This window comes from Patagioenas fasciata, chromosome 4 (assembly GCF_037038585.1).
Source record: "Patagioenas fasciata isolate bPatFas1 chromosome 4, bPatFas1.hap1, whole genome shotgun sequence".
Taxonomy (NCBI): domain Eukaryota; kingdom Metazoa; phylum Chordata; class Aves; order Columbiformes; family Columbidae; genus Patagioenas; species Patagioenas fasciata.
This window is the reverse complement of record NC_092523.1, coordinates 6,779,924-6,807,808: the sequence shown is the minus strand read 5'-3', so window position 1 is coordinate 6,807,808 and position 27,885 is coordinate 6,779,924. Positions and strand designations below refer to the sequence as shown.

The following is a 27,885-nucleotide window of genomic DNA, read 5'->3' as shown; positions in this document are numbered from 1 at the left end:
GTCCCCGGCTGGCCGCGGCGCTGCCTGTGCACAACTGCCGTCAGCCTGAGGAGCCGGGGAAGTTGGGGGCGAGCGGCGCTCGGGGCCGGGCCGGGCTGGGCCGCGCCGGCGGGACGGTGCTGGCGGAGCGTGGAGAGGGGGGCCCGGGCAGAGAGGGGGGCCCGGTGGCGGAGGAGGAGGTGGAGGAGGAGGAGGTGGAGGACGAGGAGCGCGGCCCGGTGCCGGCCGCTATGGACCAGTGCGTGACGGTGGAGCGGGAGCTGGAGAAGGTGCTGCAGAAGTTCTCGGGCTACGGGCAGCTCTGCGAGCGCAGCCTGGAGGAGCTGATCCAGTACGCGGGGGGGCTGCGCCGGGAGATCCTCCAGACAGAGAGTACGTGGAGACCCCCCTGACCCCCTCACCCCTCCCCGGGGGCTGGCTCCTTCCTCCGGGGCTAAAGGGCCCAAAACTTTGGACCTTTGTGGGCTGGGGGTTTCCTCTGGGCAGACCTCCCCTTCCAGCCCTGCTATGGTGGATCCGGGAGGGTCCTTCTGCTTCGGGGGCTGAGCTGGGGCTCTGCTTCCCTCCCACCCGGCTTGGAGCTTTGTTTGTGCTTCTGACAGGAAAAAGTTAAAGGTGGGAAGAGATCTTGGGCCTCTCCTGCCCTCTGTGCATTGCTGAGGAGTGTGACCCGGTCCAGAAGGACTTTATGTTGAAGTTACAGCCTTTATGTTGAAGTTACAGCCTTTATGTTGGTCTCTTCTCCCAAGTAGTAAGTCATAGGACAAGAGCAAATAGTCTCAAGTTGCACCAGGGGAGGTTTAGATGGGATATTGGGAAACATTTCTTCATGGAAAGGGTTGTCAGGCATTGGAACAGGCTGCCCGGGGAAGTGGTGGAGTCACCATCCCTGGAGGGGTTTAAAAGGTATTTAGTTGAGGTTCTTAGGGACATGGTTCAGTGCCAGAGTCCGGCTGAACTCAATTCTATGATTCTGTGTTGAGTTACAGCCTTTATGTTGAGTGACAGTGGGGTTAGACACCCCCAGGAGAAACAGACAGCAGGGCTGCCCTGTCTTCTTATTTTTTCCCTCTTATTTGTTTTCTTATTTTTTCCCTCTTAAGCCTTTATGTTGAAGTTGAGTTGTTATCTTGAGTTGTTTTCTTTTGCTGTGGGTGGGTTTGGAAGTATTGACGGTAAAGCCAGCCTTCAGCAGCAGGTAAACACAGGCTCCTGAGTCTTGTCTATGTTTCACAGCACTATAAACACCAGACATTTAAATGTTGTGAAATCGCTGAGATGGAGGTGATGTGGTGTTTGTTGACAGAGTGGGAGGGGACGGTGAGACAGCTGAAGGGATTTACCCAAGGCCACGCAGGGAGGGACGGCTCAGGGACTGAAGGGGGAACTTGCCGGCTCCTGAGGCCAAACTTGGGACCAAACTGTGCGTTTGTGGAATCTGCTTTTGTTTGTTTCAGAGAAAAAATGTGTTTGCTGTAGTGTTGTACAAATAGAGGTGCAAAGCTCACTTACAAATGCATATAATTCCAGGAACGTAAATGTAAGTATATTAGAGCTGCTATGTGTACATGGCAATTTCCATAGAGAGCAAACATAGAACTCTGGTTCCAAGGCATTTATTTGGGGTGAAATAACATTTGGTTGTTTGGCGTTGATCTGTGTTCCAGCAAATGTATTTTGTGCTTTTGGAAACAATATGGGCTTGTGCATTCAGGACAGTTGATAAAATGTGTGTCTTCACAAACAGAGATGCTGCCCTTGCCTGGAAAGCTGTGTGGCATCACCCTTATGCTTGTATTGGTCTTCATAGGACTCTGTGGGGCTGTAAAGATTTATCTGGGAGACAGATCTTGCAGGTCCAGAGCTTTTACTCTCTTTGTAATAAAATTAAAAGGTTCCACTGTGCAGTTCCTTCAGGGTTCTCATTGGATTTTCTATCCAGATTTGGATTTAGAGTTTTTGGAGCTGTCCTGTGAAGGCCCTGGACATGTTTTGAGTACTTACCAAGTAAGTGGTAATGCTGTCCCAGAAAAGTGCAACCCAAATTGAGCTTTCTTTTAGGAACTACTCCAGAATGAAGCCAATATGTTCTTAGTGCATCTCAAACACCAGGGGACTGTGTTCAATTTTGGCATCTGAGGGTAAGCTGGCTTCATAGGTGGTGAAATTCTTATTCTTTTCTTCAACATGTTACTTATAACTTTCTAATAAGAGCAGGTGTTTGGAGCTTTTCTATACTGTATCCTGAGTATCTTTGAAAGTTGATGGAAGTGGAAGCAGCCAGACTTGTTAATGTGGAGCTCTGTAACTCAGGGGTCTGAAATGAATAAACACGCTTGTGTATATAATGTAAAAGGATAAAGGAAAAGAAAAGAAAAGCTCACTGCTGAAGAAGAAATTAATGCTGTAGGAGAAGGCTGGAGAGCAAAGATCTTGTGAAAAGCCCTTAAATAGGCAGTGGAGACAAAAAGGAAGTGGGTGGAGAAAAGTAAACGCTAGAAGCTGCTTCAACGCTTTAACTGGTTTTCTTTTCCCCACTTGTACACTCTCCTAAAATTTCTTGAGCCTAAGTACAGCTTAGCCTAAAAGCCTGAGTACAGATCAGCCATCTGCTAAGGCCTGTGAATAGGAAGACAAAGTTTGGTTTTCTGTCCTCATCCCCTAATATATTTCACCTTCTGGAGCAGCCAAAGCAGGATTATGTATTCTTGGGTGGTATAAATGTGCCTGCCTGAGTAAATGTGGCTTTGGACTCTACTCTGTGCCTTGCGTCTACTCTCTAATGTATTTTTTTCTTAATTTGGCTGTACTTACACAATACATAGAAAAGCTGTTGGTCTCTAGTGTTCTGTGAACACTGAATAACAGGCACCACTGGCTGCAGGTTTTCTGCTGATGATTATTAGAAGCAGCTCATCCTTTAATTAAAGGTGGAAGAAATGGTTGCAGGGGGGATCTTTTCTCTGATGGCTTCTCCTGTGAAGGTATTTTCATCGCTTTGCTCTACTTGGTTTCTGCTGCAGTAAGTGTTTGGGGCCAGTAATGCACTTATTTGCTTGGGGTAAAAACAATTACCCATGTAAGTTGTTTGGGTTTTAGCTTAATGTCTTTTCTTGCAAAAAATGGCTATGAAGAGAGTGCACTTTAACCTGTTTACTTTGGAAGGAGTATTTAAATTTGGTTGCTGCATAATCTTTGATCATTTTCTCTTGGCAAAAGTCGTGAGAGAGTTATTTAAGAGCCTTCGTGTGTGTGTGTTTCGTTTTCTTGTTTGTTTGTTTTAATATGTGTCTATCAGAAAAAGTAAATAGCAACTAGGAAATAATGGTTGTTTTTGAAATAAGTTTAGGAGACAAACTTTATGTGACAGCTGAGCGAAATGTTTTTATTTTAGGATGCATAGAGTCGAATTAGCGAGCGTTCACTGAAGAGGCTTCAGTCCTGTTACTCCACACTCATTCACTTGGAAAACTATAGAACTCTGTTTGCCCGGGAGGTCGATCATTGGCTTCATGGGACTGGAGGGAGGAACAGTGATGGCTGTTGCAAAAATGCTATTAAAGCTTCCTCAGCTGGGGCTTGTGGGGGTGAACAGGAGCTATTTGCTTTTCTGGAGATGAGTTTCCGTGTGGAACAACAGGTTGGTTTTGCTGCTGGTGGCAGCAGGGAGACTGGGAGTTGGGATGCGTGAAGTATCTAGAACAACCGGCTGGTAAACTATTACCTGCTCCCTGTGATTGCAGCTCTTTTCTGGATTCCCTTTGCTCTCCTCAGAGGTGTAGGAATTAGTTTGTTTCTGTTATTCCTGTGCTGCCACTCCTGTGTTTTGCTCTCCTGTGAAACACCTGAAACTGGGCTCTGAAGTGCTGCTGAAACCAAAAATGTGTTAAAATACAAAATGAGAAAGGAGCAAACTTGATGGAAAACATAGTTGCTTTGAAAGTCTTCTAAAGACATATTTTAGGGATTTAGTTCTTTCACATGAAGGTTTTGGATCTGGAATGTTAGGGAAGCCTTTTTGGGGTGCTCTGCTGCTTCAATGAACCTTCCCGTGAACTTTGAGGAAGGAGAGACCTTCAGAGGTGAGGCTGGAAAAGAGATTGTCCTTATATTTTGAAATCAGAAGCTGGGAGAAAGGAGTGAAGCACAAAAGAATTATTATTTTGTTTTAATTCTTATTTTTTTTCCCCAGCTAAAGCTGCTGAGCGATGTTTGAGTTGAAGTACAAAGGGTATAAACTATTAAGTGCGGTGGTGTGGTCAGGGGCTTGTAAACCTTTCGTATTTATTATTTCGTCCACAGAATGGATCATACAGCATTGAACTTGTCGGTTGGACATCAGTTTATAAATGTCAGTTTCTAGAGAATAGATTTTATAACAAGAAAAAGCGGGTCTGATGTTCACAGTCCTTTAGGAGCTGTTTCTTGTCCATCAAGGAAAGTTGGACACAGGTTGGCTGAACCATTTCCACAAGTCAAAAAGCAAAAGTTTCACACAGCTCAAATGCAAACAGGGTCTGATATAAGGGGATACTGTGGGGCAAGAGTGAATCGGGTCCTCATTAATCCAAATTTTGCTTGCACTTTGTTGAAGTTAAACCTGATGTTCTGGGGTGTCTTCAGGGAACTGTCTAGAACAAAACTGATCCTGTAGTAGGTTCAGTGGCGTCCCATTATATCCTGTGAGATTCGTGGTTGGGGTGGTTCTTTGAGATGTTTATTAATCTGCTGTGGCATTATTTTTTTAAACTGTTCCAGTGCACCTGATTGGATTCATAATTCCATGGGTGAGCTGTACCTTGTACATTTTAGTTTGTTTAAACTGATCTTGCTTTGCAAATGCTTTCTAGTTTGCATTTCCTTCTTTTAATACGATTTCTTCTCTTTATGTATTGTGCACATTAAGAGATTTGATGTTATTGTTTGTACCAAAGTTAGTAATTTTCCTCTCCTTTTGTCTAGATCAAGATGGAGACTTGTCAGGGACAATTTCACTCGTTATGACACAGTGTTGTAAAAGAATAAAAGACACAGTTCAAAAACTGGCCTCCGATCATAAAGACATTCACAGCAGTGTATCCCGAGTTGGAAAAGCCATTGATAAGGTATTTATACTGTGGTTTCATTTATATTTATATTATGTATATTCTGTGATGTGTACTCTTACAAAATTTGCATTTCTACTACAATTAATCTTAATTAAGTCTTCCTGTCAGCTACAGAAGCGCAGGGTTGGGGTAGAGGCAAGAGGAGGGGTTGTACAGTATTTGCTTTCAGAACTTGTTGTGCACAGAATATTCCTTCTAGGGCAGCTCAAATATCTTAATTGCCAAGAGAACACGCCCCATAGATATTACTAGACTTAGTAATAATGTGTGCTATATGAGCTTAACAAAATGTTTGTTCCAATATTTGTCTCAATCAGAAATACTGGTTTTAATACATATATATTGCATTTCTAGTTAATCGTCAATAACAAATAAAGCAAAAGTGGTGTTTTGTTTTAGAAGGCAGTATTAGACCAGATTTTTTTTGAGAAAGACACTTTGTATGTATTTCAGATGTATTGTCAGTTCTTAGGGCTTAATTTTATAACAGTGTTCTTCATGTGAGTAGATTCAGCTTCTCACAGTGTCTGAGAAGCTTCTCTTCAAAGCTTTGCATATGAGACATTCATATATGAATTCCAGGTTCAAGAATAACTGGGATCTGAAGTTGTTTTTGTAGGTAGATATTAACAGTGGTTTTGAAATGATATTAAAACTCTTTTTTGCAGTACATGGTGGTGTACGTGTACTTTCAGGTCATGCTTTTCTCCATCTGTGTGTTCTTTCATATGAAGTAGTTCTGTGTGTAAGGAGTCTGGGACTTGCTATTTTGGACATTCTTAAGTGATAGTTTCACATCAGAACATGCTTATGTTGATAAGGTCTAAATGCTTGGTTTGAGATGTGCTTTCTTACTAAGGGAGACACTGGTAAACGAGTCTCTTTATTTGGCCAAAGGCATTTGCAGCCCTCCAGAATACTCATTCTTCCTTTGGGAATCTCATTTAAACTTTCTTAGTAAGGATAATCTGCTAAAGAATAATTTAACAGTAGTGTGAAGAAGAGACAAAGTACTTAATGCTGCATTTTTGGGCAGGGTATCTGTGCAACTATTAAATTTTTTGCATCTATCTGTGCCTGCCCAGCATGGAGATCTCAAACTTTGTACTAAACGCTTTAATCCAAGCGTCACCGTTATCCAAAGCTTAAGGACGCATCTGTCTCTGATCCTCGCTGCTGTATCTAAACCAATTAACTAGAGTAAAATTCCATCCTTATTACTGGCTTGAAGCCTGAAATAAATCTATGTAATCTTGTCCTAAGTTTGAAACTTTCCTATTCTGCTTTAGTGAGTGGACTTTGGACAAATAAGCTTTCAGGTTTGGCTGGACCTTCTTCATTTAAATACTCTGAGGTAGAACAGCCCTAGATAATGTATAAAGGGTGTGAATATTCAATGGAAATAATTGAAATCATTTCTTAAAGCCAAAGAAAACAACACTTGCAAGCTTAATAAAGTTTAAACTTCAGTCTGATCTCCTGGTTTTCCCTGCCTGTAGTATCTTAAGGGAATTACTTTGCACCCTGAAGTCTTGGCCTCTTTGTCAGATGAATATATGTAATGTTTAAATCCAGGTGGAATTTAATGCTTCCCTGGACAGTGACATCTGAAGGAAACCTATATGTTAACATGTTTTCCTTGTGCTGCTGGAAAATATGTTTGAAACCTGTCAGCAAAGTCCTATTGAAATGGCCCTTCCCACATCCCTTCCCCATAATATACTTAAGCTTAAACCAATGGAAGTAATTAAGTGTCATTGATGTAGTGAATTGATTCTCAACACATTCTGGGCAAAATACTAGTGCTTCCTAAATAAAAATGCTTGTCAGAATTTAAAGCAGGAGAGCCCTTGCTTTGATTCATGAGACTTGTATTTTGTTTCTGTTGCATGTAAATGCTCATTTATTTTATAGTCAGTTTAACATCTCCAGATGCTCAGGCAATAAATGGAACTTATTGCTTGATTCGAGACTGGGAAACGTGCTGGTGTTGGTACTGGTTGTGTGTGATGCATCCAAGTGACAGCTGTTGTTACATGTGGAATCAACAAACTTCCTACTAACAAGCTTGGCCTTTAAAAGAACTTGCTGAATTATCGGCTTGTAGCAGCTTTCAGGTTCAATTTCTTTTTTGCCAGGGTTATACCTGTGTGTAAAGTTCAGTCTGGTTGGTTTATAATTTACTGTTGTCATCGCTTGTGAACTCAGATGGGACCCAGATTTGTGCACCTGCAGAGTTCACTCTGAGAACGGAAGCTCCTGAGCATTTGAAAAATGAAGTTCAAATTTGGTGTAAAATAGGAACCGTTTTAAAGTCTGAAATGCCAAACTTTGTGTGTTGCTTTTTAGTTAGCAGTTCCTGGAAAGTTTATCTGATAAGATGGACCTTTTTTCAGGGTAGTTCTACACGGATAGCGTGCTCTTGAACCGTGAGGGCTTCGCCTTTCTTTCACAGAGCATTTTCTGCTTTGAAAGGAAATGTTTGCATCCAGTTTTTTCTTTATTGTACCACCCTTTGCTCTGCTTCCAGAACTGTTCAGCAGGTTGTTACCAGGTGGCTCACTCATCAACCTCCCTGTAAATCAATCGTTCTGGAATGATTTGAATTCATCTCAAAGTGTGTTTTTGGTGAGGCTAGTAAATGTTTTCCTTCTAGCAGCAATCTGGCTAAATGCCTCCATGCAGGAAAGGAAGTGGAGTAAATGGTATTTTCATCTATTTTTTCACTGAATTTTAAGCCTGTTTTTAAAGGACCAACACTTTGATCCAATCTTTGTTTTGGGAAAGCAAACTTGTACATAATTTAGTGTTTGTTTCACGTTAAAACTTGTATACAGACAAACTGAAAGCCTTTACTGAACATAATTGAATTACGCTGTTGTGAAGAATGGGGCTGGATAAATACAAGGTTGAGCTTTACCTTGTGAACCAACAAACTGAACAGAGAAGGTAAACAAATATCTTCTGATTGTATTTTGAGTCAGAATTCGAAATAAGGGAGGAATGCACAAAGGAATCTCAACTGAGAAACTAAATTGGCCTTAATCATCACCCTTCTTCGTGTTAAAATGGTCCATCTTGTGTGCATTGAAGTCCTTCTCACATTTCAGCAATTATCAGTGATGTACTTTGCATTCTATCATTGGTATATTTAGCACATAGTAGTCTGCGTTTTAGCCCTAGGCTTAGTAATTAGGCTCTTAAAAAAAACAGGCTTATTTCTTAGGAATATTAACTGACACTCTTCTAACCTTAAAACCTGAAAAGCAGAAAATGACCTTTATGGAGTTTGTAACTTAGGGGATTTATTTCAATTTTTGAAATCTTTTTACAGCCCACGTGCTATCCGCTGTTAGCATTTAGAAAACAAAAGTGAGATGTGTAGTCACCAGCAGATGAGGCATGTGCGACGGTTATGAAATATGTAAACCAAAGGCAAACAGTAGTTTGTTCTGACATGTGACAATCACTCACTGGAATATGTGCAGTCAGTCCTTGGGCTCCTCAGGACCCAGAGGAGGCAGAGCTGTAGAATCCCACATATAAGACAGACCTCAGAAATGTTTTGTTTGTTTGTTTTAAAAAATAGTTCTTGAAATGAGGACCTGGTCAACACTGGATCAGGGGGAGGAAGAAAATACGAGGTCACCAGGTTGTATGATGTGATTTCAATCTTCTGCACATCTCTGTTAATATGACTCATTGTTACCATCTTTTATGGGATTTAAAAGAAATCTAATTTATGATGGGGTTTTGAAAAGGTTCTGAAGGCTCATAGGTTTGTTGTTTCAGGACAAAATGTGGATTTTGTGAAGGAACTGAGGTAAGTGGCTCCATCCCCAAGCAATGAGAAGGATGTGAGATGTTTAGGGCATCGATCCAGCTCTAATGGTCGGCAGCTGCTCAGAAGAATACAATTTCTTCTTACAGGGTTCTATGTTTGATAGGACCTGAAATTGCATAAAGAATATTTTTAGATCACTGATGATCCCCATGCCAGAGGATGAGACTAATAACAAAAGCAAACTTATGTGTTCTTTTTGCTGCCCCTGGTGTTTCTCTAATGCATCGTTGATGGATTGATGTGACCTGCTGGTGGTGTTTGGACACTGGTACCAGAATTGGCGATGGTGTTGAACCTTAAAGGCTTCAGAGGGTTGGCACAAATAAGAACGGTATTAGACAGTCTTCAAAATCCTTAAGTTTTTTTCAGGCTAGAGCTTAACGATGAGCAGCATGACAAGGTGCTTTACAGGTTAGGGCAACCAAGTGAAAATGTTAAATGTGAGACTGCAATCAATGGCAATAACTTAAATACTCATCTTGCTCCACCATCTCTGAGAGATGGAAGACACAATTTGCTGGCCTGAGGTGGTTGTTGTCCTGAAAGTTTGCTGGGAGACCTGAAGGGAGTGGTGGTTTTGAAGCCACACGTGCAAGGGTGAGAATCACAGAATCAGAGACTGTCCTGAGTTGAAAGGGACTCACAAGGATCATCGAGTCTGACTCCTGTCCCTGCATGTGACAACCCCACAGTTCACACCGTGTGTCTGAGGACGTTGTCCAGTCTCTTCTTGAACACCATCAGGCTTGGGGCTGTGACACCTCCCTGGGGAGCCTGTTCCAGTGTCCAGCACCCTCTGGGTGAAGAACCTTTTCCTTATGTCCAACCTAAACCTCCTGTGGCACATCTCCCTGCCATTCCTTCGGGTTTGAGGGACCTTTCTCATGATGACACTGAGCAGCATCAAAGGAGATGTGGAAGTGTCTGATGAAGGAAATTAATAATTGGTGAATAAAAGGAAGACACAGTGTGAAGCTGAAGTGCTGGAAGGAGGAAGGAGAAGCTTTACAGATTTAAGCTGCTGTGCCCCCTTGAACTCCCCCCTTGCTGTTTAAAAGGTGGAATTGCTCGCTGTTGGTAAGGCAGCTTCTGAAGGGCTGGTCCCCTCTCTGTGGCAGGTCACTATACTGTACCTGATCACCACATGCCACTCTGGTCCTCTCTAGCCAGACTGCAAAGACAGTGGTTTCAGTTTTTGAGGCTGACATTGGAATTGTGATTAGATATTTGATACCTCCTAAGAAAAATGCAGTGAAGTGTAAGTGTGCAACAGAGACTTGTGCAATGACAAAGTGTCCCCGTGGTCTGAAAGTTTGATGTTGTTCTTCACTGCTTTTGAACTTAAGATACTCCTTCCAACTCCATTTAATTTCTGAAACAGGTTAATAGTAGGCTTCCAAATGATTTTGCAAATGCCTGTTCTCTGGTGTGTATTTTGACAAAACATATGACTCCTTGGGCTCCTACTGCGGGTCAGCAATGTCACATCCCTGGGATACATGGTGCCAATCTAACATAAATTTCCGTTGCCTGCTTGGATTTGTTCTGAAGCTGGATATCCAGCTTTGTGCTGGCAGAGCTCACAGAATCACAGCATGGCTGGGGTTGGAAGGGACCTCTGGAGATCATCCAGTCCAACCCACCTGCTAAAGCAGGTTCACCAGAGCAGATGACACAGAAATGTGTCCAGGTGGGTTTGAATGTCTCCAGAGAAGGAGACTCCACAACCTCTCTGGGCAGCCTGGTCCAGGGCTCTGGCATCTCAGAGTAAAGAAGTTTCTCCTCACATTCAGATGGAACCTCCTGTGCTTCAGTCTGTACCCATTGCCCCTCATCCTATCGTTGGGCACCACTGAAAGGAGTCTGCTCCATCCTCTTGACACCCACCCTGGAGATATTTATAAACATTGATGAGATCCCCTCTCAGCTTCTCTTCTCCGGGCTGAACAGACCCAGCTCTCTCAGTCTCTCCTCATAAGAAAGATGCTACAGACCCCTCAGCATCTTCATAGCCCACTGCTGGACTCCCTCCAGTAATTCCTTGTTCTTCTTAAACTGAGGAGCCCAGAACTGGACACAGTTCTCCAGGTGCGGCCTCACCAGGGCAGAGCAGAGGGGGAGGAACCTCCCTCGACCTGCTGGTCACACTCTTCTTAATGCATCCCAGGTGCTGTTGACTTTCTTGACAACAATAACGCACTGACTCATGGTCAACCTGTTGTTGACCAGAACTCCCAAGTCATCTTCTGCAGAGCTGCTTTCCAACAGGTCTCCCCCCTAACCTGTACTGGTAATTGGGGTTTTTCCTCTCCAAGTGCAAGATCATACACTTGCCCTTGTTGAACTTCATGCAGTGGTTCTCTGCCCAGTCCAGCCTGTCTAGGTCTCGCTGGATGGCAGCAGAGCCTCCGGTGTGTCAGCCCTTCCTCCCAGTTTGGTATCATTGGCAAACAACCGCAGGCTGTGCTGCCTGACAGGGAACTGATAATAATGTGATTGACAGACAGCCCATAGCAACTTCGTGTTGTTTGCTCTGCCTGCTTTTGCAGAAATGCACGTTTGCATTAGGTAGCTGTTTCCATGTTGTTCAGGACTGTTGGTCATCACAGAGCTGTGGCTGGAGCGCTGCTATTTTCACCAAACTTCTGATTTCTGAAAGTTGCTTCTCGGAAGAAAGTGGAGTTAGGGGTCAGTTGGGTCAGGCAGCAAGCAATGTGCTGACTTCTAGACTGTTTCTTCTGCAAAAGGTTTGTTTTAGGCAATGGGTGAGGATTTGTATTCAAATCAGCCCGTATGCCTCGATCATAAAACATGTTAGCAGTTAAAATCCTGGTTTATATCTTGGGTTACAATAAGTGTTGCTCTCCTGCTGCCAAGAGGCACGGTGCCAAGTGTTACTAAAGAGTCACCGTGGCAATATTTTTACTTATTCCTGGAATATGTCCGTAGGCCACTGGCCTAAAAATACACAACACTGGGATCATCAGTGTTAGATCTGTAAAAGAGCTTTCAGATCTTCAAAGCTCATCCTGTTGCTGGGATGTTGAGGTCTTCAGAGATTTGAATTTCAGTGTCGTTTGGGGGTGGGGAGAAGTGACATTTTCCTTTTTCAGCATTGTCTACCTCCCCAGCTATGTCAAAAATTCTTGAGTTAAAGCTTTTACTTCTAATTTGGTGCAGTGTAGTGACAGTGATGCATTGATAATGCTATTTTGATTCTAGTGTAGGCGATTTTGTTTTCTGTTCTCTATGCATTTTCACTTTTCACATATGGAAAAAGCCTTTTCTGCAGATCCTTCAAAAACGCACCAGGGTCTGAAAACTCAGTTAACTTAGATTTCTAATTTGCTAGCTAGGCTTGTGATTTGTCAGTATAATTCCTTATAGTGGACAATTTTCAGCCTTGAAAAGAGCAAGCTGAAGGATTTCTTCTTTACACAGGAGATGATGAAGCAGCTGACGGATTTATTTCACTTTGAACAGGAGGTAATTGAGGGCCGAGTGAGTAACAGGCAGAAAGCATCAGGGCGGAGACATAGGTATCCTGCATAATAAAAGAGAAATGACGTGAGGCGATTTTTTTTCCAGCCTATTAATGATTAATTTGTACTCTTCAGAATTTTGACTCTGACATCAGCAGCGTGGGGATAGATGGGTGCTGGCAGGCCGACAGCCAGCGGATCCTCAACGAGGTGATGGTGGAACACTTCTTCCGGCAGGGGATGTTGGATGTGGCCGAGGAGCTTTGTCAGGTAACTGTCATCTGGCATGTCGAATGTTATTAACCCTGTAAAATAAAGCTTTTTGTCTGTGTCCTTATTTGAATGTTCCAGGTGAATATTTAAAGTGTCAGTTTAATCGCATTGGGTTTATACTTTAACTAAAAACTGCCCTCGTTTTGTTTTGTTTTGTTTTTCAGGAATCTGGTCTATCAATAGACCAAAGTCAAAAAGAACCATTTGTGGAGTTAAATCGAATATTGGAAGCATTAAAAGTTAGAGTTTTGAGACCTGCGCTAGAGTGAGTCTGCTTCAGTGTTTTTTCTCCCTCCCTTCCCCCCTTTTTTTTTTGAATGCTTTTAACAAATCCTTAGTTTTTCACTTCAGATTTTGTCTTTAGTGTATTTAGATGTGTCCCTGTTTGTCCTTTGGGAGGTCTAGTTACTGAGCGAACCCCTTTCTTCCTTTGTCAATCCCCATGGGCACTGGATAACTAAGAGTCTTCTTTAGATTGAGGATTAACTTGAATCATTTGTGATGCCAATTTAAGATTTTGGGAAGAAACATCACGTGGAGAAGCAGTTGTCTGCCACGACTGTACTTAGCCTTATAGTGAATCATTAACAAACCTTATTTTAATGGGTCTGATTACATAGAATATGGGGGCTTATTAAAGATGTTGAGTGCCACCAAGTCTTGTTGGCATCACCCAGCCCTTGGGTGAGCAGAACTTGACTCGGGATTGACCTTCTCACTTTCCTTCAAGTGACTCTCCCTTTCCAGACAAGGGACCAGGGTGGGAAGAGGGAGGGAGAGGGCTGGTGAGTGCTGCTGAACGCTGGTGATGGGTGAGGTGCTGCTGGGAGCCCGGACTGATGGTGAGATCTGTTAGCGAGATTTCTTCTGAACAAAACAATTCTGTTAATGCAACTCGTAGAATCAGAGAATCATTCCAGTTGGAGGAGACCCACGGAATCATCGAGTCCAATCATTACCTAACCTAACTCTAGCACTAAACCATGTCCCTAAGAACATTGTCTAAATGCCTTTTAAACCCCTTCAGGGATGGTGACTCCACCACTTCCCTGGGCAGCCTCTTCCAATGCCTGACAACCCTTTCCAAAAAGAATTTTTTCCTAATATCCATTCTAAGCCTCCCCTGGTTCAACTTAAGGACATTTCCTCTTGTACTATCGCGTGTTACTTGGGAGAAGAGACCAACAGGAGATAATGCTGAACACTCAGATGAAGAACAGGTCTGGGAGTATCTGAGGTCTATCAGTCAACTCTAGACCAGGATATTTTTGTTGACCTTAGCAGACTTTACAACCATTAGACTTGTAATCCGGTGCTAAAAGTGACAGTGAGGAGGGACAGGTGACTAAATGTTTCATGGGCTGCTGTTTTCTGATTTACAGTGGTGGATACATAACTATGCAATGCCATTTCAGAGTAGCTTTTATTTTCCAAACAAGACAACCCCAAACAAACCCTCAATGTATGTGGGGTTTGTTTTTGTTTGTTTGTTTTTAAATTGGCCAGAGCTTTGGTAAGCCCAGGTTGATCTCAGAAGTGAGAAAAACAAAACCCCCAAACAAAAAACCCAAACCAACTTTGAAGTGACCTTTTAGAAATAGAAACAGTGAAACCAAAGTGAATTAAAAATTTGTGTTTCATTCCAGAGCATAATTCATATACTGAAGATACCATTTTTGCATGATTGTTACGTACATTTTCATATGAACAAACATTTTCTTTTCCCTTTAACACAAACCAGCACGGATCTGTCAATTCAGAGCTTATTGGCATCCAAACTAAGCGCAGGGATGCTCTGATACTCTGTGCTGTTCATAAACTAAATCCTGGATTATGCCTCTAGGTCATGCAAAGTTTGACCTAAATAGTTGGTCTTTAAATACAGATACACAGGTGGAAAGCTCAGGTGGTTTATTGCTATGGAATTGGCTAATTGAAGGGAAACAACACTGGTACAGCTGAAACAGGTTTTACTGTCAGCTACACCTTGTATTTCTTGTACTTCAAATAGTGACATGGCTGTTGTGAAGGATACTCTCTGAGGAACAGTAACTTGCTGTTACATCCATTCAATTAAAGTCACTAAATTCATTTTAGCTCCAGTCTCTTAGGCCATGTTCCTTACTCGTTGCCACTTAATCGTGTCTTGTAGTTCCTGCAATGTGTTAATTTTTTTTCAAATAAAGGGAAAGGCATTGTCGTTCTTCAAAGGAGCTCTTATTCCTGAGACAGCTGAATGGACAGAGAATAGGGGGTATTGTCAGCACATGCTGGTGTTCCTCCCCCACCATGTCTCATTTCTATTTATAATGTTTATTCTGTTTAAAGGTCTTCTGTGCAAAAGCTTCTCTTTGCCTGCTGCTGGGCACAGAGGCTCCTTATTTATAGTGATGCTCATGTAAAAAACATGGTGGTTAGTGAGAATGATCAAAATGTGACAAAACTACGCAGTTTAGGCGATAACCGGTGTCTTCAATGCCCGGTTATTCTGCAGAACTGTTGGTGCTACTGAAGGCATTTCCCATATTATTTCCCAGCAGATGTGAGTGTTCAAGAAGAGGGATACAAACCATTCCTGGAGGGACATTCTCTACATAAAAGGAGCTTGGAGATGTGGCATTGTGCTCTTTGGCCAAAAAGCTATCAAATGGCTAAAATTGATGTCAGTAAATAGAACTTTAGGAGTGCATAAGAGCAGCCCCAACCTGGCCCGTTCTAAGGTTGGGTTACTGACAGTGGTGGTGGAGCAGAAAGCAGGTGTTGCACAAGGAAAATTAATGACAATGTGATGAAGCAGGAAGGGCAGGACAGCAGGATTTACCTGTGCAAAGTTGTGGAAGCTTGGGATGAACAATAACCGGTCTCGCTGGCTCTGCCAGGGCTCTGCAGTTGGTGCTGGGCTTAACTCAGTGCTGGAAACACAGCGGGTGGCTCCTGGTCGCTGCCATCCAGAGGGAGTTGCCTTAGAATGGCTTCTCAAAAGGCTTTTCAAAGCCCTGCTGTGGTGATAGAGAGAAGTTTGTATTTATATCTCATTTTTATTTTATTAAAAAAAGACCCTAACTATAGTTTTGTTTTTGTTTTTTTTTTTTCCAGTTTTTCTTACTAATACGATTTCCAACACTTAAAACTACTACAGTTCAGAATTTAATACAAGTAGCCACAATGTTTTTTGTGAGGTGTGCAGCTTGACTTTGTAGATGCCCAGCCTGGCCCTGCTCCCTAAACCGTGTAATCTCTGTGCCTCTGCAGTATCCCATTAATTTCCAGCGACTTTTCTCTCTGTAATTTGGTGATGGGGGAGGGAAATCCATAGGTTCTCTGTGGGTGGATTCGGACTGTTCCGAGCCCTGACTTGCAGGTTTGAAGCTTTTGAGTGTCATCTCCTGGGTAAGAGATATTCTCTTCTGTCCATAAAGCAGCAAGGTGCACAGGTCCTGGTATTTGCTGGGACCTTTAGGGTATGGTTTCAACTTTAATTTAATCTCTGCAGGCTTTGTGAAATTCATTGTAACTAAATCCCACGTGGGAGTTAGAGGAGAGCTCTGTGTACCTGTGGTTTGAATAGTATCCTGTAAACTTTAAGAAACTCAGATGGCTTTGAGTTCTGGAAGTGAAAACACTGCAAGTATCATTTTGAGGGCAGGTAGGAAGGCACGTGTGATTACTAATGATTTTGGGCGGTGGTAGAGGCTACGTGGGTTGAATATTTTAAACCTCACTCGTTGTTTTTTGTCTTTCCATTAGAAATAGGAACAACGTGTCCTAGACACAACACCTCAGGCCTGGCTTCTGTGGCTGCTTCCTTCTGATACAAATCTGTGCTGCCACTCAACGAGCTAAAAATGGAAAGCCTGCCTAAAAGCTAATTTGGAACAACAGACTCGAGCTCAGCGAGATGAAGTGCTGTATCATGTGGCTGTGGATATTGGCAGGGAGAGGATGGAGGCTCTTTTGATGCCCCCTTTTGATGCAGTACAGATTAATATCTCATTAATGGGACTGTGGACTAGTCTTATGGTTTATTGAGAATAGTTTGTCGTCTTTGAGCTACTTGGTCTGTGGTTGTTAACTTCAGGCTCTTGTTTTCTTAGTTGGGAGTGAGCTTTGTTGCCACTGGTACTTTCACCACAACAAATTGAAAGTAGATACTTGCTCGCTAATGCTACATCTTAATGTAGAAGACTAAGTTGCATTGAAAGCTTGACCAGTACTGCAAGAGTGCTTAATTTTCTTATTTTAGGATTGGTTGAAAAGAGCAGAAGCCTCACGCCCCACTTCTTTTTAAGAGACTGAAACTACCTCACTTCCTTGCTGAAAAGTGAAAAGCTCTTTAGCTTAATGGGGCCCCCACAGTGTAAATGGTGTAACTAATTAGCACTAATGAGAAACAGATGTACATTGAAACTTAAAGTTCTTAAGAGAAAGATTGGATTGATTTAGGCCTGACTAAATTGAATTAAGGAAAAAACAAACCACACAAACCCAAGAAAGGGATGGGTAAAACCTAAGTAACAAAATAACATTTTATGAAATGCTTTGGAAAATCCACTTCATTTTACTTGGTGTGTGTTTAAGAATTCTTCCATGTTATTTGGGAGCCAAACATTAGTGTTGTCATGGTGAATGAGACCCAGAAAGTGAGACATGTTTTTATTGTCAAGTTGAAAATAACACAGACAGCAAAGTTTAAGCTGATTTCCATACCCCCTGTTGTAAGGCCTTGATAATATCTGTTTTCAAGGCCCCCACAGACACATGTCCCCTCTCCAGGGCAACACACACACACACAAACATAGTGGCTTAAAGGAAATATTCAGCGAATTAGGAAGTTGGAAGATACGTTCTTGAAAGGTTTGGTCAATCTTCTTCAACATAAAGCTGAAGATTATCTATAATTGGTAAGATTCAGAGTGGTATTAATCCAAACACAGTAGATTCTAGCAATTTCTGTGTTATATTTTGCCTAATTCAGCCTCGAATTCCAGCCCGTGAGTGTTGAATTTTGCAGGTTAACCCATCCAGCAGTTCCAGAGGTGACATCCCTGTGTGCCCTGTGTCACTTGGGAGGGGTCTTGCCATTTTCTGTGCCCTCTATAGACTCATACAAGTTCAGGGAACAGTCATATTCTCCTTGAAATGGGTGTTTGATCATTGTAATAATTTCATATGGTGTGGGCTGACACTTAATCACTCCTGTGCCGTGTCCCATTGTACCTCCTCGTTTCTTCCAGGTGGGCGGTATCCAACAGAGAAATGCTGATGGCACAGAATAGTTCGTTGGAATTTAAACTACACAGACTATATTTCATTAGTTTATTGATGGGTGGGACAGCAAATCAAAGAGAAGCACTTCAGTATGCGAAAAACTTCCAGCCATTCGCCCTAAATCATCAGAAGGGTGAGTTTTCCATCATATTAAAGGGATTTAAAGCATTTGGATGTGGCATCTCATACTAAAATAGAAATCAGGTTCAAAATGTGTTTTACTCCATGATTTTAATTTTGTTAGAGGTTTCTTATTTTTATATTTAACACGTATAACCTGAATGCTTACAATCTGAATTAACTCCTCTATTTTTTTTTAGAGAGGGCACAAAAATATATTTTGTCCGCACGTTTGTTTAAATTTAGGGTTTTTTGACTCTTCAAATAATATGTAGAGTAGACCTGCTGCCGGGGTGAAGTGTTAAAAATGCACATACACGTTCTTGGAATAGTCGTCTGCTCTTTTCTGCTGCATGGGGTAACACAAAGAGAAACAAAACTCATGGGAAATGGGGAATATCGTGTGAGTTAAGTGAACCATCTCAAGCTGAATCCAGTAAAGCTTAATTTGTAGGCTTCTGTGTGTGTCAGAAAGCTGACAAAAAGGTAGATCGGTTTGAAGCTAATTAATAGGCAGTGTGACGTACTTGTAGGAGGGCAGATGACCCCCAGTCTATCATCACAGAATCACAGAATGTCAGGGATTGGAAGGGACCTGGAAAGCTCATCCAGTGCAATCCCCCTGCTGGAGCAGGAACACCCAGCTGAGGTTCCACAGGAAGGTGTCCAGGCGGGTTTGAATGTCTGCAGAGAAGGAGACTCCACAACCCCCCTGGGCAGCCTGGGCCAGGCTCTGGCACCCTCACCGGGAAGAAGTTTCTTCTCAAATTTAAGTGGAATCTTCTGTGTTCCAGTTCATACCCATTACCCCTTATCCTATCATTGGTTGTCACCGAGAAGAGCCTGGCTCCATCCTCCTGACACTCACCCTTTATATATCTGTAAACATGAATGAAGTCACCCCTCAGTCTCCTCCAAGCTCCAGAGCCCCAGCTCCCTCAGCCTTTCCTCACAGGGGAGATGCTCCACTCCCTTCAGCATCTTTATAATCATCATAATGGTCTGGAGCTTTTGTAGCTGTAAACATCTGTTCTGTGATGGCTGTAATTGTGGCTTTTAGCTGTGAGGATGTGTGTTATTAATCTGTACCTGTTTTCCATGAAAAGCTAAAAGCCTAGCTGCTACCTTTTCTTTGCAGTGTAAAATAACTCTCTGTTCCCCATCCCTCACAGACATTCAGGTTTTGATGGGCAGCCTCGTGTACCTGCGGCAGGGGATCGAGAACTCCCCGTACGTTCACCTGTTGGACGCCAACCAGTGGGCCGACATCTGCGACATCTTCACCAGAGACGCCTGTGCCCTCCTGGGCCTCTCGGTGGAGTCACCTCTCAGTGTCAGGTACGACCCTTTCCACTTGCTTTTCACACCAGCTACGTAGTGGGTTAGGTTTCTATTTTTTGCCAAGGGCACATTTTGAGAGTAGTCTCGTCCAGCTTGTATTAAATAGCGTAGTTGCAAATCTCGTTGCTAATTGCAAAGATTAGAAGTCAGAGGTTTCCGTGTGCTGTGCTTTACCCTGCAGCTTGGCAGCTCGAGGGGAAACATTCGCGGATGGAATTTGGCTTCTGTAGTTGAGGCATCAGCACGAAGGACGAGGGTGGCGAGCGGCCAGTAACTCCCACAGCAAATGTGTGAAAACTGTCCCTGCTGTTTAACTGCAGAAAAACCCCAAACTGTGGCCGTGGCTCTGTCAGCATTTGGTCATTTGGGTTTTGAACCCCCTCATTATTTTACCCATCTTCTCCTTAGAAAAAATGCTCAAGAGTTACGTTGTGATTTCAGCTGCTAAAATTTCCAAATTGTTTGCTGGACCTCGTTTGCAAAGCAGAAAGAGGCACTTCCAAGCTCAGCAGCTGATCTGACAAAATGCAAATCTGTAGGAGGCTGCTGGAAATGTGAAGAAAAATCAATCTAATCTCCTCCTAGCTTCTCTGAAGATAAAACAGATTAGCCACTACTTAGCCTTTGGATGTCAGTTTCCCCAATACACTCACCTGATGTTCTCATTTTCATTTCAGGCATTAATAGAAAATAAATGATATGTGTCTTTCTGGGCTAGATGTGGTACTTAACAGAAGCTTCACTGTATTTTGGTTGTTTTTCTGTTTTGTTTTGTCTTTTTTTTTACTGTTTGAACGTAGCTGTTACTAGACTTCTGTGCTTAGTTTAGAACTCTTCAAATTGTCGACCCTTGTTTGTGCCTCTGTCACAAAATACAACAGAAACAACAAAGGGAGTGCTTTCAGATCAATTGTCTTTCTACAATAAATGCTACAGGTCTCATTTTGAGGGTTTTATAGATACCTAAAACTTCTACCTCTGTTTTTTGGCTTTCATCTTTTTCCTGTTTCAGTCAAATTAACAGCAATCTACATTTTAATTGCTCGTGTACTGATGCTGTAACACTGTTTTCAGTGCAAATGGCCAAGAGATTTTCAGTGAGGTGGAAAATCCCTGATATTGATGTTTGGACTGGTTGGACGCTCGTTTTGTGCCTCGTGTGAAATCGATTGCACTGAAATGTGTTTACTGTATAGGTGGTATCGATACTCTTGTCATAAACAAGACGATTCTAAACCGACGTGACCTTTGAGCGCTGCGAATCCTTTAGAAGTTAAACCAGCTTTAAGTTAAATCCCTGCTATAAAATATATTGCTTTCTAGAACATGAGTAGCGGCCGCTGCTTTAAAGACTGATTGGTTTCTCCAATATTTATCTAATCCTGTGCAAGCCTTGTGTTCCAAGTTACTCTGTGGAGTCGATGGGAAAACTCTTGATGTACAAAGGAGAACATGGTTCAGGGTCCAGAAGGACTATTGGAGACCATTTGAATTTACTATTTACTTGAGTTCTTACCTCTTGGAGAGCCCTTTAACAGTATGTTTTCATACAGAATCATTAAAGCAGTAATTCTTTTATTTCTACAAATGTTAATATTACTGTCTAGACTTCCCACAGGGAAACACAAGTTATGCTTAGGGCTGGAAAAAACAAAAGCGAAGTGTAGGGATTAAAACAACCAGTCAGAGGTGAAGGATATGGCTGCTGATTTTCCTCCTTCCACCCCTCCTAAATAAAGTAGCCAGAATGTTCCTGCAGAAACATAAAAAGTAGTATCTGGAGTTGCAGAGCAGAGAGGAAGGTCATGACTTCTGCAGACAATAAAACTTGCACAAATAGTAAAATAATCAGCCGAAGTAACAAAGCAGATTGATACCACAGTCAAATCCTGTTTCTGTTGCTTTCCATCAAAACATCTGTTAATTTATGTTGCGCTTTTCTTTTGTAACACAGTGAAATATTTCAAAGTAACGTGGTAAATTCTGGTAAGGGGTGACTCCCAGAGCCGGCTGAGCTGCTGGGACACTGATTTAGGGCGGTTGTGTGCTGCCATTCTCATTATGGGCTGTGGTTTCTTTCCTTCACTTGCTTTCCTATGGTTTTTTTCTACATTTGTTTTCGTGATTTAAGGAGAAGGTGGAAAGACACGTTTCTTTATATGTTAATCACATATAATTAAAGGATTACGTGTTGTGTGTACGTGCGGGTTATGCAGAAACTCTTAGGCTGCATCTCCTGTTGCATAGTTGAGAGCAAGTACCTATATAAGCTGACATGATGTCTTCCTCCTCTACAGCTCAAAATCGAAGTAGGTGATATAGAAAATCAATTCATTGTAAGACTTGGAGCAGGGGTGAATTTGTTTTCAGTCCAGAATGTAGTAAGTAACACACAGGGTACCTGATAACCTGTCCCAAAACTCTTGTTATACCTGAAGGGAGCTCAGAAGTGCAGACAATAATGAATGAAGTAGCACAAGCCTCTTGTGTTCCAGTTAACCTTTAAAGTAGAAATATGAAAAATGCTCATTTCTTAGCAGGCACTGTATATTAACACTTCCTTTTTCTCCAGTTTTTCAGCAGGTTGTGTAGCATTACCGGCTCTAATTAATATCAAGGCAGTTATTGAACAAAGGCAGTGCACTGGTGTTTGGAACCAGAAGGATGAGCTACCGGTGAGTTGATGCTGAGCTATCCCAGGGCACATTTCCAATATTTAATGCTGCTTTCAGGTTTCTTTTCTCCCGCACATTAAGAGATATTAAACACAGCCGCCACCTCCAGCAGCTTCAGGGATTGGGGCTTCCTAAGGAACAGAGACCTGGGGTGTCCATCCCAGGCTGGTGATGGACATGGCTGCTGTTTTGCTGTAGATTCAAGCCGTAGTGAAGCCGAGCAGGAATCGCAGCCACCACCCCCCTACACACAAAGGACACTGATCCGACCGGCTGCCGCAGACCAGGCGCTGCCTTCAGCGGCACCCACGTGCAGGACTTGCATAAAACATGAGTGTAGGCAGCCAAGATCTCTCTCTCCCGTTTGGCTGGTAAAGATGGAAATTTGCTGGTGAAAGCACACATGCACTGCTCTAGATTCACAAGAAGATGCTTGTTCAGAGACCCTCAAATATTGGCATGGCCCTTCTGGCCCTGTTTATGCCACTTTCTGTTCATTCTTCCCCAATCCCCTTCCCCTGCACGTTGCTCCTGCAGTTTGTATGGTTCCACTGACCCCTCTCCGGCAGGACCCTCAGATTTGTGTTCTTATCTGTTCCAAAGTCCAGGCTGGTTGCAGTTTCTTGATGATCTGTCAAGTTGTGTGACTGACAAAGTTGTTTCTTGTCTGTTATGTTTGTCTCTCAGGTTTGTATCTGTTTTCTTTGTTGCTTTGTTATCCCCTTTTGCATTGAAATGGTCTTTGATTAAATGACCTTAACAATACAGGCACTCTCACCTTCTACTTAGCTTTACACTGAACATATGAGATCTTTCCATATAAATGGAAGGAAGATGAATCTTGTTGAGAAGTGTTAACTTTTCCTAACAATGCTTGAGCTCTATCCATGAGTTATTTTGTGCTGACTCTTTACCAAGCAGCTGGGAGGTGAAAGGATTAGTGCCACATCACATGGAACCTGAACTGGGACCCAGGGCTTTATACTTCCAACACAACTCATTTACACCGGTTGAAATGAAGTTCAGTTGTTACGAAACCCCAGTTTCCCTTTATAGCTCTTAGCAGGTCTGTGCAGCTCTCCAGTGGCCTGCTCCTGATTTGGAAAGAAAACCTATTTAGTGCAAACTGGGCATGAACTGAGTGAGGCTCTTTGATTGTAGCTGGAAAAGATTCATTTATAGCGTGAAGTGTGTAACCTCCAAGTGCGACAGATTCATGCCCTGCCATCCAGACAGGAACGATTAGCTAGGGAGGATTTGGGAAAAGATCGCTGTCAGATACAGATCAGTTAATAATATTTATATGCCTCCTTGCAAATTCTGAACTTAGGGGTCTCTAGCATGTACTGCTAAGGCAGTATGGGGATGGGAAGCCTTATTTTTGTTGTGCGAGACAGAAGTGCGAAAAGGTTACGTTGTCAGATTTTGCTGAAGGTGAAACCTGTCAGAAGTGAGGGCTGATCAGAACCAGGAGCTTCAGGTACCATGGTTGTGATTTTTTTGCAGTTCTGAATCAATTCCTGAAGTCAGAGACTCGTTCTTCTCTGTGAATGTCACTTTCTGAAATCATTTGGTTCTGGGGGCAAGAATTGTGCTGAACCTGTGTATTCTGTGTCAGTACTGAAATTAAGCGATTCCTATACACTTCGTTATTCCCATGGCGTGTAGGTGTTGAGAGCCTTTCAAGAAGCTGTAGAACATTAACATAATCAATCCAAGGGGTTTTCTTTCTTTCCCTTTAAATGACATCTGTCATCTAAACCACTTTGGAAATCCCTGGCTAGGAAATACAGAAAGTCTTGTTGAGTTTTCAGCTCATTTTTCCTGCCAGGGCATAGATTTGCACTAAAATATGCACTTGTCCCTTGGCAGAATACTCTGCTTTGTTGCGAATGGGGAGAAGCAACATAAATCGTCATTTTAAGATCACGATTAAGTATTTTTGGCTGGGAAATTGTCGGGCGTGCACACAATGGATTTTTCTGCCTTCACAACTGAGTTGTGAAATCTCTTAAGTGAGAGGCCACAACCCAAAGGGAAAATCAGCTGTAAATGTAGTTTCCCACAATAAATTGTTCTATCAATTTCTTTCACAGATTGAAGTGGACCTCGGTAAAAAGTGCTGGTATCATTCAATATTTGCCTGTCCCATTCTTCGTCAGCAAACGACAGATAATAATCCGCCTATGAAATTAGTCTGTGGTCATATTATATCAAGAGATGCTTTGAATAAAATGTTTAATGGCAGCAAGTAAGTACCATTTTTTCATTCCATACTACATATAGACAAGATCAAGTCTTAGGACTAGAATACTGTATTTTGGGAAAACGCAGTCTGTCATTACCTAATTGGTGAAAGCTTGTTAATTTTAGAGAATGCCTTAGAAGCCAGATAAGCCAGGTTGAAAAGCATCATAAATCCTCTGATGTTGTAGAAAGTGGGATGACGTGAAGGGACGCAATGAACAGAGTAACTTTCCAAGTTGTAATTACTGTTGTGTTGTCTTAAATTCCAAACGGAGGCTTCTACACACACCATTTTTCATGGGGAGCAAGGTTACTAATGCATGAAACATCCCTTAAGAAATAAAATTAACCCTTGGGGGAAATATGGCTTAGGAATCGAGCAGGTAGTTGAATTATCGCTGTGGAAATACTGGTCCTTAGATATCAGTGGGGTGCCTGTGGGCTTTTGGGAAGGAGGAAATGGGAGTGAGAGAACTGTACAGATTTCCTCAAGGAACAACCAGTGGTGATTTGAATATGTGCAGCTTCTATGGAGGCTGTCACCTTCATTTAGAGCTGTAAGTTGTGTGAAATCCAGTGTGAAAATAAGCGAAACTATGAATGAAAATTTTGAGTGATGTTTGCGTTCTTTGCCCTGTTGGAAAACCCTGAAGATGCACCTTTGGGGGTGACTTGAACCATTTTAAGTCAGTAAACTTGTGTTATTCCTGTCCCAAATCACTCATTCCTGCTGATTGATCAGCTTTAGCGACAGCACAGCTCTGACAACATTAATTCAGGGGAGGGGAGTGAAAAATAGATCGATGTTAGAAGAAATACTGCGAGCAGGTGGAATTGTGTCAGCGGAGACCTCAGCAGGGAGCCCAGGCCGACCTCTTTAATCACGGTTTGCAGCTCATCTAAGTGGGTTGTAAAATCATGGCATTTTGGGAACCAGAGAGTAAAATGCACTGGATACTGAGGAAATTAAAGCGAAAGCTACCAGCCTCTTTAAAATGACTAAAATGCAACAAACTAATCCAGAAGTAGAAATAATAGTTTAATCATTGAGAGTGATTTCTTGGTATTTAATAATTCAGGGGTGTGTGGGTGAAAGATGAGAAAGAATCTAATTAGAAGAAGCAGCATGATAACGTCTCTCTCAGCTGAAGGTGTCTTTTAATGGAGCCAAGTAAAGCATTACAGCTTCAGGGAACATTTATTTCATGGTACAGGGGTAAAAAGAGGAAGGATTATCCCTGCAAACTCGATCCCTTTGTAATGGATGGAAAAGCTTAAAGCTCCGTTGTCATGTGTTGCCACAATACTAATAATTGTCTTTGTCCCCAGATTAAAATGCCCCTATTGTCCCATGGAACAGAGCCCCGGAGATGCCAAACAGATATTTTTCTGAAGAGAAGTTTCCTTATGCAGTTTGTAAGTGACACTCTGGATTTCAGGTGCATTTCAGGAGAATGAAAACCAACTCGTTCCATTTTATGCAGTAGACTGAGGACTCCTGTGTTTGCATAAGCTAATGCTACAGAAACTTTGCCAACATTTAGTATATACGTACCAAGTGGAAATGCTACAGAAATATTATTACCATAGGGCTTTACTGTACTCTTGGTCTCCATACCTGATCAAGTTACTACACCAGCAGTTGTCATTCAATGCAGGTTTTTGTACTTAATTATATGGTGACTTTTTACTTTTTAAAAGCAGAAATTGATCACCCCCATTTGTTTAATATTCTTCCTGCTATTATTCTCTCATTCTATTGATAACTGTCACCTTAGAGAATGTTTGTGGGGAAAAAGTTTTATTTCCTGTAATGTGTACATAATTAAAGGTAAATACTTCAAAACAAAAAGTTTGATAAATTGAATAGTGGTTATAAAACTAATTTGTATTTTTTTTTTTCCTGAAAAAGCGGTGATATATTCTGAGTTTTTCTTTTAAACATTTTTTCAACTTTTACATAGAATTCAAAGTAAATGTGCATATATATAAAGTATATAAAATATATAGCCCCAAGGGGCTACCTGTTAAAATCCATCACTAATTTATAAGGGTGGTGTGTGGCTAAATTGCTACTGGAGCAGAGAGGGCATAGGAAATCCTCTTCCTTTGGTTTTACGATCAAGAAGTGTTTGTGTAAGAGAACATTCAATAAACTCTGAAGTGGAAATGCTTTTAGTCAATGACATTTGCTCTCTGGCCTTTGTAGTCACGTTCTTTGAACTTTGTATTCAGGATTAGGCTCTAAATGTCATGTCGCTGTATAGTTTAATAGTCATGATAGTGTGCTATTTATAAACAGTTATCAAAACCAAATAAATTGTAGAAGTATTCATTGTGAAATGGGGGATAAGCATGTTCTGATGCAACCTACTGATCACGACTGTGCTTAGCAGAACCGGGCCCTACACCATATATTAGGAGGTAGCAAGTTTTCTGTAGCTTGAGAACACTTTGCTTCTAGCCTTGTTTTTGTAGTAGACTATTACTGCCATTGCCACTTTTTCTGCTAAATCTGTCATATTGTTGACTAGCTAAATTTGTACTCATAAACGAGACGTAGATCATGGCAGTGAGATCTTTTCTAGTGTGCATATATTTGTATTTATTGCACTGTCCTATAGTAGGGCAAGCGGCCATAAGGCATGCCAAGCTACATGTAAAATTATATTTCTGTATTGTGTAGTTAAAGGAAAGCCCAAGCTTACCTGGTTGAACACTGACACACTGGTTGGATGCATTAGCACCACGCACTACAGAGAAGACCGTCCTCAAAATCGCCACTCTTTGAATTTGTTCGTCACCTGGCTGGAGGGACTGAGTTGGACTCTGTTGGATCGGTGACAACGACCATCCCTAAAGAGACAATACGAGGAGCGAGTCAAGGCACACAGATTTTAAACCTTTCAATGTGTTTGATACATGTGAAACATACAGGTGTGTGATTCTTTTTCTGCAAAACTCCAATTGTATTCACAGAGTTCAAAACAGCCGCGTTACCAAGTGGTAAAATCAACAATAAACGGGTGAGGATGTTATTTTCCATGTAGGTTTCCTAGTCTTGCTGAAGTTGATTTTAATCTCTTCTTTTGAGCGAAATTACCTAATGCTTTGGGGTTATGACATGGCATATCAAGTATTTAAACAAAAAAACCAAAACCAAGCCTAACAAAATAACACCGATAATAACAAAAGTCCAGAAAAACACCCTGATGTGTAAGTGCTGCATCTCTTTCTCTGTTGCACTGCTGGTATTTTGGCGTTGATGTGAACACCATGTTGATGGTGCCTCTAATGCAATTGCTTAGGGTACAAAAATGATGAAGTTATTAAGTGGCAAGAGGCTACAAATTCAACTTAGATATGAGAATGTTTTTAACATAGCATGGTTCTGTTTTCCCTTTTAAATAGTGTATATTATAGATCCCTAGCTAATTCAAAAACTCAGCTGTTTTCAGCATGTAATTGCAATTATTTTTGCCTGTCTGTCTGCATTTTTTTTACTTGAAAATAATCCCTTGCAGTTG

At 41.9% G+C, this 27,885-nt stretch overlaps 2 protein-coding genes across 3 annotated transcripts in view; one reads left to right on the top strand and one right to left on the bottom strand.

Moving 5' to 3' along the window:
• Positions 1–27,885, bottom strand: part of REEP1 (receptor accessory protein 1) — a 499,521-nt gene that overhangs the window by 165,066 nt on the left and 306,570 nt on the right. The gene's annotated exons all lie outside the window — the stretch shown is intronic.
• Positions 25–27,407, top strand: RMND5A (required for meiotic nuclear division 5 homolog A). 2 transcript variants are annotated; one of them, XM_065837756.2, is made up of 10 exons: positions 184–372; positions 4,963–5,105; positions 12,570–12,704; positions 12,872–12,972; positions 17,942–18,108; positions 19,268–19,433; positions 22,009–22,111; positions 24,208–24,362; positions 25,688–25,774; positions 27,045–27,407. In XM_065837756.2, the coding sequence occupies exons 1-9, from the start codon at positions 231–233 to the stop codon at positions 25,749–25,751; spliced, it is 1,176 nt and encodes a 391-aa protein (XP_065693828.1). In that variant the 5' UTR covers positions 184–230; the 3' UTR covers positions 25,752–25,774; positions 27,045–27,407. The 2 variants fall into 2 exon arrangements, with proteins under 2 accessions (XP_065693829.1, XP_065693828.1); XM_065837757.2 differs by having other exon boundaries at positions 25–372; positions 25,688–27,407.